Source organism: Diospyros lotus, chromosome 12 (assembly GCF_014633365.1).
Source record: "Diospyros lotus cultivar Yz01 chromosome 12, ASM1463336v1, whole genome shotgun sequence".
Lineage (NCBI taxonomy): Eukaryota > Viridiplantae > Streptophyta > Magnoliopsida > Ericales > Ebenaceae > Diospyros > Diospyros lotus.
In genome coordinates, this window is record NC_068349.1 from 29,452,985 (window position 1) to 29,469,320 (window position 16,336).

At 35.3% G+C, this 16,336-nt stretch overlaps 1 protein-coding gene across 1 annotated transcript; it reads right to left on the reverse strand.

Moving 5' to 3' along the window:
* Nucleotides 1–1,927: 1,927 nt before the first annotated feature.
* LOC127787229 (glycosyltransferase-like KOBITO 1) lies at nucleotides 1,928–13,396 on the reverse strand. The gene is made up of 11 exons (XM_052315168.1): nucleotides 12,970–13,396; nucleotides 11,880–12,029; nucleotides 11,647–11,699; nucleotides 11,178–11,286; nucleotides 10,915–11,049; nucleotides 10,711–10,755; nucleotides 8,257–8,444; nucleotides 7,919–8,060; nucleotides 3,273–3,319; nucleotides 3,053–3,140; nucleotides 1,928–2,420 (listed from the first exon to the last, which is right to left on the reverse strand). The coding sequence occupies exons 1-11, from the start codon at nucleotides 13,303–13,305 to the stop codon at nucleotides 2,139–2,141; spliced, it is 1,575 nt and encodes a 524-aa protein (XP_052171128.1). The 5' UTR covers nucleotides 13,306–13,396; the 3' UTR covers nucleotides 1,928–2,138.
* Between the last annotated feature and the right edge of the window lie 2,940 nt (nucleotides 13,397–16,336).

The following is a 16,336-nucleotide window of genomic DNA, read 5'->3' on the forward strand; positions in this document are numbered from 1 at the left end:
GAGAAAAAAATATATTTATATCATACAAATATTTTTGTTAATTATCAAAACTAATTAATATGAGCAAGTTGGCTCAACAAATAAAAACAACATTATGGATTTGATTTAACACGTATTAATATTAAAAACACTAAAATGACCTTATAATCTTTCGAAACATGAGAGATGCATATAAACACACATTCTTCAAACTCCATCTTTCTTGCCTCCTCGTTAGCATTTGAATATTGTTCAAGTTTAGAATGAGCTTGACACCTAATAAGCCTCACAAGCAGCATGGAAAAAATTAATGCCACCAGTGCTCATAAACCATACTTAGCCAAGAACTCAAGGTGATAGCCCTTTATTGGATATTCCCTTACCTTGTGGCCCTCGATTTGAGTCTTTTTTGGATGGTAGTCCTCCCTTGAATATCCCTTATCACATGAGAAACATCACATATCTCATATATGTCCCATAGCATGACATTTCATCAACAAGAATTTGAATGCATCTCAACATGTTCCACTATCATGCTATGCTCATGAATGTGAAATGAACAAAATTAATTCCTATTGAAGTTTGATGGAAGGTAATTACCCAAATCATGAGTCTTGCACCAATTACAAGCATTAAAATCACCAAATAACAAGATATATTAACCCCTAATCATCCCATAAATTAAGAAGACCCAAGAGTTTAAGTTTCTCATGTGGATAAAAAGTTTCTTTCCAAACTCAAAAAAAAAAAAAAAAAAAAAAAAAAACTTAAATCTGCTTTTTCTATTCTTGATTTTTTACTAAGGCATAAAATAGAGAGAGTGGGGTTTCTCCTTTTATATCATCAATTTTTAGAGGGTTTAAAGACCCATTTGGCCATTGTTTTATTTTCTTTAGCTAGGGTTTGAAATATGTACATTTCAATTTTTGTCATTTAAAAGGACATCTATGTAGGTGTCCTTTTGAATTCTTCTAGATTTTTTTGTCTAAATCTAGGATGAATTCGGACCCAAATTCAAATGCTTTCAACAATTATGTAATCAAATAGTGGATTTAAAATTTAAAATTTCAAATGACAAATGATTCCAAATGAAACCTTAGTCAATAAACCTGAGAAGTTAGCCTTTTATCATCTTTAATTAATAAAAACTAGTAGCATGACCCGTGTTATGCAAGACTCATTAGATAGTGTTTGGTGGTCTTAATTTAATTTTTACTTATTTTAGAAAAAAATTAAATAAAAATAGTATTAATTGTAATATTGTTCTGAAATTTATTTTAATTGAGAGTTCTTGAGTCTAAATCATGTTAACTAAATGAATTTTTGTTTTTCAAAGCAAAATTGTTATTGCTTAAAATTTATCTCACGGGAGGAGCTCTAAAAGTCAGTAGAACTTCATAGGAGAATAAGGCTTGTATGGGATAAAGTTGTCTGATAGGATTGAAATAGATTCTAAAAAAGGGTCTGCAAGTTGTCTTCCCTAGCGCCAATTTTTTCAAACCGAATCTTGTACTTAATTTTAATTTTATAATATCATAACCCTCCATTTTGTTGTGCCTTTAAAAATCGCTTAACGTTTAATAACTTGAACTAAATACAACGTTAGATATATTAATATTGGAGTCTAGTAAAATTGTTGTGCCGAGAACAAAGACCCAAACAAAGGGTTATGATATTATAAAATTGAAACTAAACAAAAAAGTTAAGTATACAATCAGAAAAAAATCGTTATGAAATTAAAATAAACACAAAAACTGAGATACCATTGAAAAAATTGAAACATTTTTTTTTCCTGTAATTTACCCAAAAATGAATTCCCTTTGCTACTATAAAAAAGGATGCCCCTGGCCCTGTCCCTGGCCCATTATCCATCTGCTAAACGTAAAAGAACCAAATGACACAACTGAAAGTCGGCGTCCCTCCTTGGACTGAGTGAAAGAATGGACTATGAAATGAACTGGCAGTAGTACTGCAAATCTTGATGCTATTTTTATGTACATAAACAATTGAAACCAATATGTTCCACTCCACACCAAGCTGTAAGCCTCTTCCTCTCTAATCTCTCCCCCCCTCCAAAACCCAATTCTCCTCTCATTTCATCCCGACCACTGCATATACTCAGGAAAACATAGTAAAACTATAATGCAAGTAACATATATTTATGCCTCAAATACAAAGTCATCGTCCATGCCTGGCGGCGACAATGGTGGCACAGCTACTTCATGCAAGACAGTGGCTGCGGTTTCTAAAACCTTCCTAGCAGTTGCATGAGATTCACTGCTTCTACCCATCTTCCTTGAGGGAAGTGATTGAGAGGCAGCAGCCCTGGATGAGTTCGAGCTCTCGATAGATGCTAGGAACTTATCTTTTGAGAGACTTGTTGGGGCCGATGAAATAACGGAGCTGAAAACACCAGATTCCCTCAAACCCTGAATGATGGCCTGGAAACATGCAACGGGAATGAATACAAAGACAGAACAAACATGATGTATATATATCCATAAAATCATCCATTGTTTTTTATGCAGCACTAAACATGAAGTGTTCTGAGCCAAATGCAAATTGAGAGTTTCACGCATACAAGATGAGAACCTCAGCATGTTTTGCTCAAAAGAATAGAACTGAGGCAAAACAGAAGGTGAACTAGACCTTCATTGAGTGGCTGAATAACAAGCAGCTACACATGCATAATCATTATTTAAATGAAAAAGATGGTCTGCATCTTTTAAAGAAGACTGGAGGTTGTTATCCAGGCCGGGAGCAGACAAGCAAGTATCGTCTATCGCCATAAGCATAAGATAACACTCAGATCATCAGAAAATTTCAAGTGGGTGATGTTGCATATATCTGGTCAATCACAGGAACCTCTTGCATTTCAACTTTGTCATAAACTTGATGACTACAGTGTTCCAGCAAAAAGAAAAGGCGAAAAAGGTATTTTGTTGCACGTCAAATCTAAATGTCCTCCAATCTTTAAGCAATCTCTACTAGTTCAAATGCAGGACAAGAACACCAATACAATAATTGTTTATTAGAGTTTCATCTTTTGTTTAATTTGTCTGATCATGCTTACCATCGGAGCATATATGCGAGTTAAAATGCCTTTCCTCAATAGTTTGGTGTTTACTGCTTTATCAGTCCACACAACGTGTTCACGGTACCTGAAGTGGAGCAAATAACACGTGCAAATTCACTACTAACATCAGACATAGAAATCTTATTAATTTTTTAAACTCTTCCAAGCATGTGTACAACAAGATAAGAATAGTAATTTCAGCAATAAATAACATTACCAGGCTAGCATTTCCTCCTCTGTTGCAGTTGAAGCAATTATGAAGGCCTGCAATTGATAACACATATTTAGAAAAATGAAAAATTCTGCAAAAAGGGAGCAGGAAAAAAAGGATCCAAGCAACATCAGAATTGCAGCAGGGCACACTTCCTTGCCACTCATAAAAATTTAACATCATTAGGGGGAAGAGCATCCAGGAAAGAACTTTAACTTTCATTGGAAACAACTAGAAGTTTTTGGTATTTCATTTTGCAGGACATCATCTAGAACCCAGCTGTTTCTAATAACTACTTAAAAGTATTGTCACCATTTTTCCTTCCCAAAAGTTATGGAACAAACATTCTAAGTGTTTACTATTGAGATTGCATACAACACAATAACCAATTCTTTTTGAAGCTAACCTTTCATATTCGTACAAGTATATGAATGCTGCTTAATATTTCTTTTCTTATACCTTGCATGTGGTTATACTAAAAATAATTTTTAATATAATATTTGGATTTACACACAATTTGCAGAAATCAGTCAACATTACAAATGGGGTCACAAATTTGTTTTTGTTTTTTCTTTTTTAATCTCAAGTACTCTTGCTTTTATTTCAGGGATAGTTATTTGATGTTAAATTGTTTAATTTACAATACCATTAAAGCTGAAATACCCCTTCCCCCCGCCCCGGAAAACAATAAAAAAACAACTTAATTGTTTGGCACAATCCCAGGTTGACTGACTTCTTGAGCTAAATTAACCCAGTGATCAGATGCTTTTATGCAAACAATATCAAGTTTTCAATTAGTAAGTGCCTTTCCTGTGGATGCATGAGGACTACAACTGGAATGCACAAATCCAAAGTTCTGTGGCTTGAAGAGCTTTCAAATAGAATTTGTATAAGGTAAAACCTTCCTAGGTCTATATTGTTACCCTTATTTAAAACGTGAGTAGCTGCAAATGTTTAAAAAATTTCCACCTGACCAAAAAATGCAAAACCATTTCGAAAAAGGGTAACAAAACAAGCCCCTCTTGTCCAGTCATTAGCAAGAAGAGATAAATGGCTCATGGATTTAAGGTAGGATGGCCTATTAGTGAGAATGGGTCTGATTCTCACATTCCTGTCAAGGATGATACCCTTCTGATGTGAAACCAAGGTAAAAGATCTGAGAATTTTGACTTTTGTGCTTTTAATGTTTTGAGGTTGTTTCTAGATTTACTTTTAAATCTATAGCTAAGGGTGAGATCATTTCTATCAGCCTCGTGGATAACACTAATTCACTAACTACTTTCTTTATAAGTAGAATTGGCTCTTCTTGTTAATTGGATCTTCCCTTTGGTACAAATTTAAAGCCAAATTGGCCATTATGGGGTGTGATTAAGAGGTTTGAGAAGGGTGGCTTTACCTTTTGAGAAAGGCAATACTAGTCTAGAGGTGGCAGACTTACTCTTATGACCATACCTTCTTGGTTATACTACTTATCTATGTCTTTGATTTTTCTTCCAACTTCAATCATTAAAGAGATTGGTGAAGTTCCAGAGAGATGTCAGGACCCTAGGATGTATAAGGGTTTAAGGTGGGGTTGAGTATAGCAGATTATTCCTCAGGAGTAGTAGTTAATTCTGTTGTGTTGTTAGGGTAGTTATCTTGTAATCTGTTGAGTTGTTGGGGTAGTTAACTTGTAATCTGTTGAGTTGTTGTAGTAGCTATATAAAGCTACTAGGCTGTTGTAGTGGGGGATATGCAGAAAATATCAATTGAAACATTTGTTCTACTCTCTCCCAAACTCTCCCTCTCCCTCTCAGACTTGTCTCCTCTTCCCCTCAGCTTCTCTTCCTATCATCTCCCTTCTGATTCTCTATAATTTTCCCTCTCTTCTCTCCTGTTTTTCACCCTCTTTCTCCAATTCTGCCCTAATTCTTCCTAAAATTGGCCCTCATTCTCTGTTGAAAGCCTAGGGTCATGACAAGAGGCTTCTTGTAGATATCAGAAAGTTTCTTAAGAGGATTATCTCTCAAGAAAGAAAGCCTCTGGAGTAGAGTGATTGCCTGTAAATTTGGTAGTTTCTGAGGGTGACCAGTCATCTAGGAACTGCTTTCAGCTGTGGGGTCTACAAGATATTTTGATGATCTCTCTCTCTCTCTTTTTTTTTCCATAATATTGGTTTCAAAGTGGCTTTGGAGGGTAGGCCCATATTTTGGCTTTATAGCTGGTGCGATCATAGACCCCCATATAACACATTCCTGATCTTTTTATTTTGGTTAGAGAATGCTTTTGAGTCAAGCATCTACATGCTTTTTAGAGGATTGTGTTTGATGCCCCAGTCTTTAGAAGAATTTTTCATCTCTGAGAGGTTGATTGGGTGACAGCTCTTTTTGGTTTACCCCCATCAAAGGCTGCCTATGGTGGATTGTTGCTTCATATGCAAGGAGCATACTAAGTTGTCATACACTTACTTTTTAACATTTTGGTATTCAAACGGTTATGCTAGCCTCAATGGTGGATCTTTAGTTCACTTGGGTTGCGACTCCCACCTTTGGTACAGAGAATTTTGACTATTTACAACACTTTGTTTTGCGGTACATTTTGGCAAGAGAGGAATAGTGGAGCCATTAAAGGTGTAAAGCATTCCATTCATACTCTTAAGGGCTCAACCTTGTGTTGCTTCACTCTGTGGTTTTCTGATTCTATACATTTTCTTTGTCATCTTTTCTTTGGTTCCCTCAATGAACTGCATTAGTTTGTAGCTTTCAAGCTTTCTTGTTTATACGAGGTTTGTCCCTTTTTTGACTAAGCTTCTTGAAATGTAATATTTTCCTCTGAAATATATAAACACAAAGATGTAAAAGGCATGCCCAAATTGAAAATATATATCCAATATGTTAAGCGGAGAGTAAAAATTAAGAAACTAGTTAAACTTGGATATTTTCCATTTTCCTTCTTGTCCAGATCACAAGAAATAAAGTATCTGCATGTAGTTTTTACAGAAGTTTCTGAGGTGCTCCATAAAATGAGTGTGTGCACAAATAAATAAAGAGAAACGGTAGGGAAAAGAAAATCCCAATTATTAGGTAAAATACAAGTTCCAATGTACTTCCCCCCCCCAAAAAAAAATAAATTAAGATTTTCCCTAGGTAACCAGAACTATCAGTTTGAAAACAAAACATTCTTACATTCCTTAATTTTTTTTAACGAAAATACCTTAATACACCATTAATATCCATTAACCATAGTTACTTGTTTTATGCAAATCCTAAGCTCTTCTCATAATACTTATACTGGCTAGGGGTGTTAAAAAAAATCGGCTGAACCGCATCGCACCGCACCGCACTGAACTGCGTGTTTTTTTGAGTCAGCGATTCGGCACAGTTTAAGAAAACTATAAACCGCGTGGTTTGCGGTTTGGAGTTTTCGCGGTTCGGTTTTGAACCGAACCGCCCAAGTAATAATATTGTAATAATAAAATAAATAAAAAATAAAATAAAAATATATAAACAGATGTAACCCTATCTCTTCCATTCTGTTTCTTCTCCGTGTTCTAACCCACCAGTGCCGCACCACGTTTCTTCTCTGTGTTCTCTCTACTAGTGGTGCGCTTCAAACCCACCAGACCGATTGTCGCTGAAAGCAGGCTGCTCCTGCTTTTGGAAACGCTGGTGCTAGATTCTCTCTCCCTCTCACTTCGATTCCTTCATCTGCGATTCTGCGCTCCTTTTTCTGGCACCTTCATTCTAACCTCATATTTAATGTGTGAATATGCAGAGAAATGGAGGGAGACAACAGCTTCAGCTACTAATAATGTTTTTTTTGTTTATATATATATATATATATAAATAGATTTCCATAGGCTGCTGGAGCTCAGTTATGGAGGCAGAGCATTGGACCATTCCAAGGTTCCAACCACCCATCTCTCTCTGTCAAATGCTTTAGACTCTCTCTAGAACCATCTGGTTGTAGATCGGTGAGAAGCCAACCACACAGCTGTATCTATATATACTGTAAGATCAAGCTTCCTTCATCTGCTTGGTTTTGTGTACCTTCATGTTATTATCTAGGGCAATTGGGTGCTTAGAAAATTTGGCCACTGCAATAAATCAAACACATAATGCAGGCAGTCTTTGAACATGAGCACATGTACACAATTTTGTGCAATGTCAAGCTGCGCCAAACTGCACCCAGCTGCGAAAAATAAACATTCAGCAAACCGCGGAAACTGCACCGCACTGCAAAATGCGGTGCGGTTGTTTTGGCTCACCAAATCAGACCGTGCAGTTTGATTTTATAGGAAAACCACATATGCGGTTTGGCGTATTAAAAAAGTCAAAAACCGGCCAAATTGAACCGTGCACACCCCTAATACTAGCAACTGCAATAGCTCATTACAGAAATTATACGAGACCGTTCAAAACCTGGTAAGGTTATTCTTCTATCAAAAAACTTAAATATGTATGGCATTCAAATTATGCTCCGGACTTTCTGATTCTTGATAACAATCAATAGATTTTAGTTGCTTCATTTCAACTAGGAGTCCTTAAGTAGAGCTTTTGTGTGTCAACAATGTGCACAACCACCATTAAGTAAAAGAATAAATAGAAGATGATGAACAAGGAGGAAAGGAACAAACAGAAACAAGGAAGAAAAAAGACAAGGAATGAACTTACAGCTCTGTCAAATTCCAACATGAAGCATCTCTTGACATCCTCCTTTGTTGGTTTGCAGCCACATCTGTCCCGTCTAGAAGTCAAATCTGAGAACTTGGCATACGTGTAATGTAGAACAGCAGCCTCTTCAAGTCGGATCTCACTATCAAAATGTCCAAGGATATTATTTATTCCCGCATTTCAGACAAAAAACATCTCACCCATAAATTTCCAAAACACAATGTAATGCAGTTAACCAAGAGAGGGAAAAAAATATAGTTCATATATGTAGAAAGTATGAATTTTACTCTGGTACATGACATAATTTATGTTTGTGCAAGATGACAGATTTACCATACTTCGGTGTTTTCATATAATTGTGCCATCTGTGTGCACCATTGGGCCGAAGATGATCCTGTATTCTAGCAGCTGCTTTCCCATTTCCATATGTCAAAAAGTAATTTGGGTTCCCACGCGTTGATTCTTTGTACATTCCAAAGTAGGTCTCCTTCGGAAGATGGTCATAGTTCTTCTTGAACATTGATACCTAAATGGATGGAGATGCAAAATATAGTGTCAACTGTCAAATACAATCACACATCCTCAATCTGCATAAACATAGTAGTGAGAATCTGCAGTTCCTAGCAATAAATAAATATGTAAAAGCACTCCAATTTAAAGATAAAAAAGAAAGGGAAAAACAACCCATGACACAAATCACCTAATACAGAAGCTGCAGTCCACCTTTCATCTCCAATTTACCATATCATGGGGCTATATGTGTCCTTGCCTATTTATTTTGTTCCAATTCATGTCCTACAAGATACAGGTTTGTCCTTCCCCCCAATTGATGCTAATTTAGTTTGCCATTTAGTAGGCCGACTGAATTGTGGTAGCTGAATCAATCCCATACAGGCCAACTGTTTGGTAGCTGAATACTGAATTGCCATTAAGTATTGCCAACGTATATGAATCAATCCCATTAAGGCATGAAATCATCCCTTATGACTTATGCTAGGCCAACTATTTGGTTCTCTCAACCATGTCACTCATGCTATTTCAATCTTGTCATTTGATTATTCATTAAACATTGTCTCTTTATGAGAACATATCTTACACAGGGATTAAGGCCTGGTGGTGCTGGTGTTGTTAACTTGTTATTAGAAGAAATTCTTTTACCTAACCATACACTTAGTTTACACAATCTTCACCTGCATGGTATAAGTATGTCCCAAGGCTGGGTATTTATGTACTTTCTTGGTATCTACATTTGTCCTTTTCTCTGCTCTTACTTTTTTTAATCTTAATTCAACTTCAGCATACAAAAAAAAAATGCCTCCATAAGCTGTTAACTGGAATTCCCAAACTTCTCTTTCACTCACTCTCTCTCTATCTCTCTCTCATCCAAACTGTGTCCAAATTCTCATCAAATTTGGTTCACAATGTCATCAAATCTGTGGAAACAGCTAATACATCGATGGATGCAGTTATAACAGTATGTTTTCATTGTAAAATTCATTTTTAAATAGTCAAGATTACACCCTTTGAGTCACAAATTCCCAGGCAAAGCAATTTTTTTAATGAATACTCAACTGAAACTAAGGTCACATTTGGTTGGATGGGCTGGTTTTGAATGGAAAGGGAAAGGGAAGGAAAGGGAAACGAAACAGTAATGGGAATGGAATGACTATTTGAACATTATGTTTGGTATGGGCAGGAACGGAATGACTTCCATTTTATTATTATGTTTGGTATACCTTCGTTTTGATGGAATGGTAAAACTAATTAGTTGACAAAAATGCCCTTTTATATTATAAAAACTGAAAAATCTTATAAAAATGATATTTAATTCCAAAAAAATCATTTAATTACTAAATATATGTTAAAAATTATTTTTACTTTTTTAGCTAAAAATATTAAATAAAAATTGAATATGGATAAATTTTTATTTAATTTTAAAATAAAATTAATTTAAGTAATGGCAACAAGCGGTGGCGGGAGGCGAACAACAACAAGCTTATATATGTGGAAAAATATAATTATAAGAAAAATGTGAAGGTGAAAATGTAATCATGCCACCCATTTCATGGAATGGGAAGGCTTTCCATCCATTTTGTGATGGAGGGAATGGATCATTTTCCTTCATAACAACCAAACAACCTTTTGTGGGATTCCCATTTCCATTCCTTCAGCCTCCATTCAGCCCAACCAAACATGACCTAAGGCACCAAGGCTTATTCAGGGTTGCAAACATTTAAACTTGAACACTTAAATGAATAGTTTTTTTTATTGAAAACCCAACTTTTAAATGAAGGAACCAGGGGTTTCTGTGCAATTCTGTGTACACAAAATGTAGAGATTAAGTTACTTGTCACCATTTTAATAAACACAAAAATTGTACAAGGATTGGATTGCTTCCAATGCCATTGTAATGACACATATTTACCAAAAGAAATACAAGGTAATTTATTTATTTTTTATTCACGTAAAAGTTGAATAGTTTGTTTTTCTTTCATAGTTATGTAAGACTTATCAATTTATTTTTGTTTGTGTTATATTGCCTTAAGCCAACCCCACATAATAGGATAAAGGCTTGGTATGTTGTTTTGTATTTTCCCAGATTTTACAAAAATTACCGTATCAGGTCATATTGTATCTCTTTTTTTTTTTTCAATAATTTATATTGTATCTTGTGGTCTGCATCTGTGGATGTACAAAACTACAATAAATTGTTGAAAAGAAAGTTTAATTCATGTTAAACATTCAATAACTTTTAGAATGTGAGAAGAAAGAAAAGATAAACACAAGATTACCTCCGTGAAAGGTTCCTTGATATCATCTCGTTCAACGCTACTCTCCTGCACAGTGCAAATAACAAAGTCATTCTTGACAGATGACACTAATGAAATTGCAACTGATGGAAACATGAGAATGATGACATTATTTTTCATGCTTAGCAAAGGAAAACAATAGTTAAAGTAAAAATATTCCAACACATCAATTATTGATTAACTCACATAATTTGGGAAGACCACCATATCAACATTACCAGGCACATCAAGCAGCAACTGCCTCAAAGAATACTCCCGAGCACCAGCTGGGTGTATTAATTCATCAGTATCAAGATGAATTATCCAGTCCACGCCAGAATTCTAGTTTTTAACAAAGAAGAGAGTCCATTAACCAAATTACAAATATCAATTAACAAAAATTCTCTTATCAAAAGGATAGAAACAATGTTGGGAGACTAATGCGATAGAAGAAACAGAACCATTCATACCCTTGCCATTACAATAGCCATCTCCATATTGAGAGATTGCTTCACGAAAAGCTCATAGTTGCATGGTTTATAAAAGAAACTTGACAACCACGTCTCGTTCCAGATCCGACTGATAGAAAAGAAATATAAGAATTACAAAAAATTAAGAAACCATTTTAACACAAACAGCTCAAACTTAGAACTGTAATCACTTCTTTGAACTGTCTAGAGGACTAACTAACAAAAGCAAAGACAACAAAGAATTTACTACACACACACACATAAGTGAAAAGAAAGGAGTGCAACACTGTAACAAGTGAATATTATAATTAACTCTATTTTGCCTTTCTTGTAAATTCAGCTAAACCACCTATTGGGATTAGGGCTTGTTATTGTTGTTGTAAATTCAGGTTAAACTTCTAAAAAGTTCACTTCAAATAAAGTTTTTTCTAAATTTGATTCAACCATCAAAACGAAGTTAGTCACTAACCTCTTAGCCTGTTGTTCTTCTAGCTCTCTTGTTCTGTATATTACTTTTACTCCCTGAGAAAGCATAATAAAATTAATGTTCACCAAATCCAGACAAGAAACTCAATACAATACTGGTATTAATAGATTATAAAACTCAAAAAATAAAATTAAATTAGAAAAGACGGAAATGCAGGAAGAGACAATACAAACTCACAGAAATAACTTACAGAAAAAAAAAAAAAAAAAACTCACAGGAATAGATTCCAGGACTTTCGACACACTAGGAGAGGCAGCCTTTCCTTCCACAAAAAGAAAGAAGGTAGTAACACCAATTACTTTATGATAGAACATCCATGGTAGAATCTGCTCTAAGCCTGCTGAGGTGCTCGTCGTGATGCATATCTGCATATTCAGTAACAAAATGTGCCAATGCCATGAAAATTCATCAAAATCTATTTTTATATGGTTATTATTATTTTCTGACAAGGTAATGTATAGAGAAGGCCTCAAGGAGGTTCCGTCCATATAAAGAAGAGAAAACTAAAAAAAAAAAAACATAAAAATCTCTATTAATATAGAAAATCTTCATAAAATCCAAAATTGTTCATGGAATACATCCAAACCACCCTGAGACCTAATTATTCCAAAAAAGAGGACCTGACCCTTCAGTCTAAAAGTAAGTTCTACAAAACTTCAAAGTTCTACACAATACCAAAAGGATAACTAATTATGTTAGCCTCTAGTAATCCAAAAGTAGATCATAATGCACCAACCAAAAACAAAACATTCTTCTTCATGTTAGGAATGTTCACCCATTTCCATTGCAAAGAAAAATTCTAAACAGTTTGGCAAGATCCAAGGCATCCCAAGCTGAGTAAAGATCATGACCATAATTCTGCAGTGATGAGCAGTGAATGAAAAGATGATATACCAATTCCCCACCGTCAATACACAGAAGGATCCATTTTCAAGTATGTTTTATCTCAATAAAGTTATCAGAGCTAAGATTTTGTTTCCCACCATTATCCATCTAAAATATATATGAATATCCAAAAGATAATTGAATCTATCAGGTTAAACACATTTATCACATTCTTATAAACCGAGAGATTGCTCCTCTAGATCTCATTAGCTTAATCGTCCACATCTGAAAACCAGCCTCAATGGAGAAAAAGGTTCAGCCTACCTGAAGAAATCATAAATTATACAACGATTTAAGGCGAAACAAAAGGCCTAGCAAGAAAAATTAAGATTCAAATCGTGATCAAATACGAAACCAAGCAACAAAATTAACTCTGAAACAGATCAAGCAAGAAACGAGATTTCCGATCGGGAAACAAACCTTGGGTTTGAGATGAGACTCGAAATTGAACTTCCAATCGCGATAGTAGGGGAAAGTGGGGGAAGAACTGTGGCCGAGGAGGGAACAGTCGGAAGAGGAGAATGAATGGCCGACGGTGGGGAGAGGGGAGGAGTCCATACCGGGAAATTTGTGGGAGTCCTGCGGGGACCAGCGGGAAACCGGATCGAAGTCCACGCCGCCGCCGCGCCATTGGAGGACGAAGGCGAAGGCCGCCAGAGTTAGGGGTAGCACAGTCAGTAGAAGCAGCAGCCTCGACGCGAATGAGCTTTGCGACGACGGTGTCGACGATCGGAGAGACGGGTACGACCCCGCCATTGATGAGAGAGAGAGAGAGAGAGAGAGAGAGAGATGAACCGTACCTTCAAATTGGGACGATGAACAGTAGGTTTGGTTGGGTTGATTGTTATCAAAAATGAGAATCAAATTGTCACTGCAATTTTCTTTTTGATTTTTTCTTCTGGATTTGATTATCAATTTAATGTGTAGTTTGTTGGGGTGCCATCTTTTTCAATTGATTTCTACTTTTTATTACCAAAACAGAAACTAAAATATTTCTTACTTATTATAAACCTTAAATGAAATATTGCATTTAATGTAACGAAATTCGTGTGTGTGTTGTTGTATCATCATCGTATGATTAAATATATAAAAACTATTATGTATTGAAAAAAATATCTATTCCATCTAAAAAAATTTGGTTAATCAAGAGGTGGACTAGTCAATGAATAAAAATAAAAGGAAATGTCACTCATTTTGATGGTCTCTTATTTTTATTTTTTTATTGTAGAAATAAAGTAAAGAAGTCTCAGGAATAGGTGAAAATTAGCTTATGTTTGAGAAATTAGGGAAATTAGATTTATAACATGGAAGAGTGACCCTCGAAACAGATAGCCTTGGTGGGCCATAGTTGGATAAAGTAAACAAAAAACCAAAATTTTAGGGTAAGGTTGGCCAATCTTGATTTTAGAAATAGGGTATTTATTTTATAAAGTCAATGATTTTGGATGGAATGAGAAGGAAATTAGGATGGAGCTATAGTCATTGCATTCATTTTCATATTTGGTTGGGATGGAGAAATGGTCATCACATTCATTTTTATATTTGGTATAATTATAGATAGAAATTATTATTTTATTTTATTATTACGTTTGATATATAACAATTTTGATGAAATGGACTGAAAAAATTAACTATTATGGGATCATCACAGTGGCATGATGATGTCTCCTTTATTTACTAGAGTAAATGTGATAACTTCCTTATCCTCTAGCACGAGTATTCTAGAATTTGCTTGGCAAGCTTGTCTTGCATAAGCCTTCCTTGGAGATGATGTGCTTCTTGTCATAGTTTCTCTTCTAGTCTAGAAAATAGATTGCTGAGTAAGTTTATCGTCGAATGGTGGATTTGATCTACGGATTCTCCTTCCCTCATAATGTTGTCTATCTCATCTTTCTTATTCTTCCAGCCTCTTTTTTTTTTTTTTTGTCTTTGGTTGTATCTTATTCCTTTAACTTCAACATGGCCATACCCTTTGAGTCTTCCTTGCTTAAAGTCTCAATTTGATTCAACTCTGGGCATCTGTCCATTAAAGGTGCGTTTGGTTGGCTATGTTTTTTTTTTTAATGAAAAATTATCATTTTTCACCCAAATTTTAACTTTTGAGGTGTTTGATTGGTCTAAATTTTTAAATAAATTATTTTCTCAATTTTGATCACGTGATGCTATTTTTTCACAAGCATTACATATATATATTTTTTTTATTTCTATACGTTTGTATTATCAATTATTCCCCAACACAAAAATTAGGTACAACGCAATACCTAAAGGAATACAAGCAAGCATTGATGTGCGTATAAAAAAAATTATCATTATGACAAATTATGCCTCCATACAAAGAGTTTTTTCACATTTTGGTGGGCTCATTTATTCACTAAAATACAAGGCTGATTATAATAATAAAACTATTACAAGCATATACTATACAATGTCTGATAAGCAAAAGGAATGAACCTACGTTATATGCAAAAGATAGCGGGCTACAGGAAATACAAATTAGCATACCATCATAAAATTTAAATGTACCTAGTTTTTCACAAGCATTACATACAAAAATTACAAGTACCAACCCACAAAAAACTATGCTGGTGAGGGATGATCATGTGGGGTCACGTCCAAGCTTCTTGAACACCAATGCACACATGCATCGTATGTTTGTCATCAGATTGAAGGCTTTTGCCAAACCTTCTTTTGCTTGAAATATCTCCTATCATTTTTACGACATCATCAATGTCCAGGTCCATAGACACCAATTTTTGCGTAACCATTTGCCAATTGATATGATTGAACGTGTCCAACGTTGCTTGCATCTCCATAGAATTGGCAATCTTCATGGAAGAGCCAACAATGCGTGAAAGAGCCAATACACTATCATCCATATTGTGCGCACGTTTACGCCTAACTTTATTTGTACCATCATAAGATTTACGCTTACGAGTATCGTCAGGGCTTGGATTAGCATTCTCAATTTGAGAGTCCACCTCGTTAACGCTTTCGACAACAACTATTTTTAGGCACAAAAGAAAATAATCAGCAAGAATACAATATGCCACTCATTTTATATAAAAAAAATATTTACTACTTTATAGTACATATAGTACCTGGCGCCGGGGAGACAGTGTCAAAATCGATAACAACGCAGTCCTCGGTGGCACAGTCATTTCCAAATATGATCTCCATATCCTCATATCGACTACAAAGCTTAGTCTTCTACCTTTCATACTCAGGATTACCCTGTAAAATAACTTTAGTTAAGGGTGTTATATATCAGAAAAAAATCAAGCAAAACGTGAAAGATGTATATAATAATTTACCTTTTCCAACTCCTCCCAAGCAAGCGGATTTTCCATTATACGTCTAGTCTAGGGATCTAGCCCAAAACCACTCAGATTCAATAAGTGATGAGCTTCTATGTATTCATTTTTCAATGTCTTTAGCTGAGCCCTTACATTTTTTTCCGACACCACAACGCCAAATCCTATAAAGACAGCATCAACTGTCTTTGACACCTGGAAGCTTGGGAAGCCATTATCACTTCTTTTATGACCCATTAGCACTTGGGTAACCAGGGAAGTAATTAAGAAGCCATCTATGGCACCATTCCACCTCACATGTTTGATCTTTGCATTAACATTCCCGGCAGGAGAGCTAACAGTGATGTCCTCAACTCTTGGAGTACTAGGAGTTCTCGGGACAAGAAATGGGGCTACAAAAGACTATTGATTATGTGCCATGAATTCAATCTTTCAAATTAAGCTTCCACCTGATTGCCTAAAAAGGGAGAAAAACA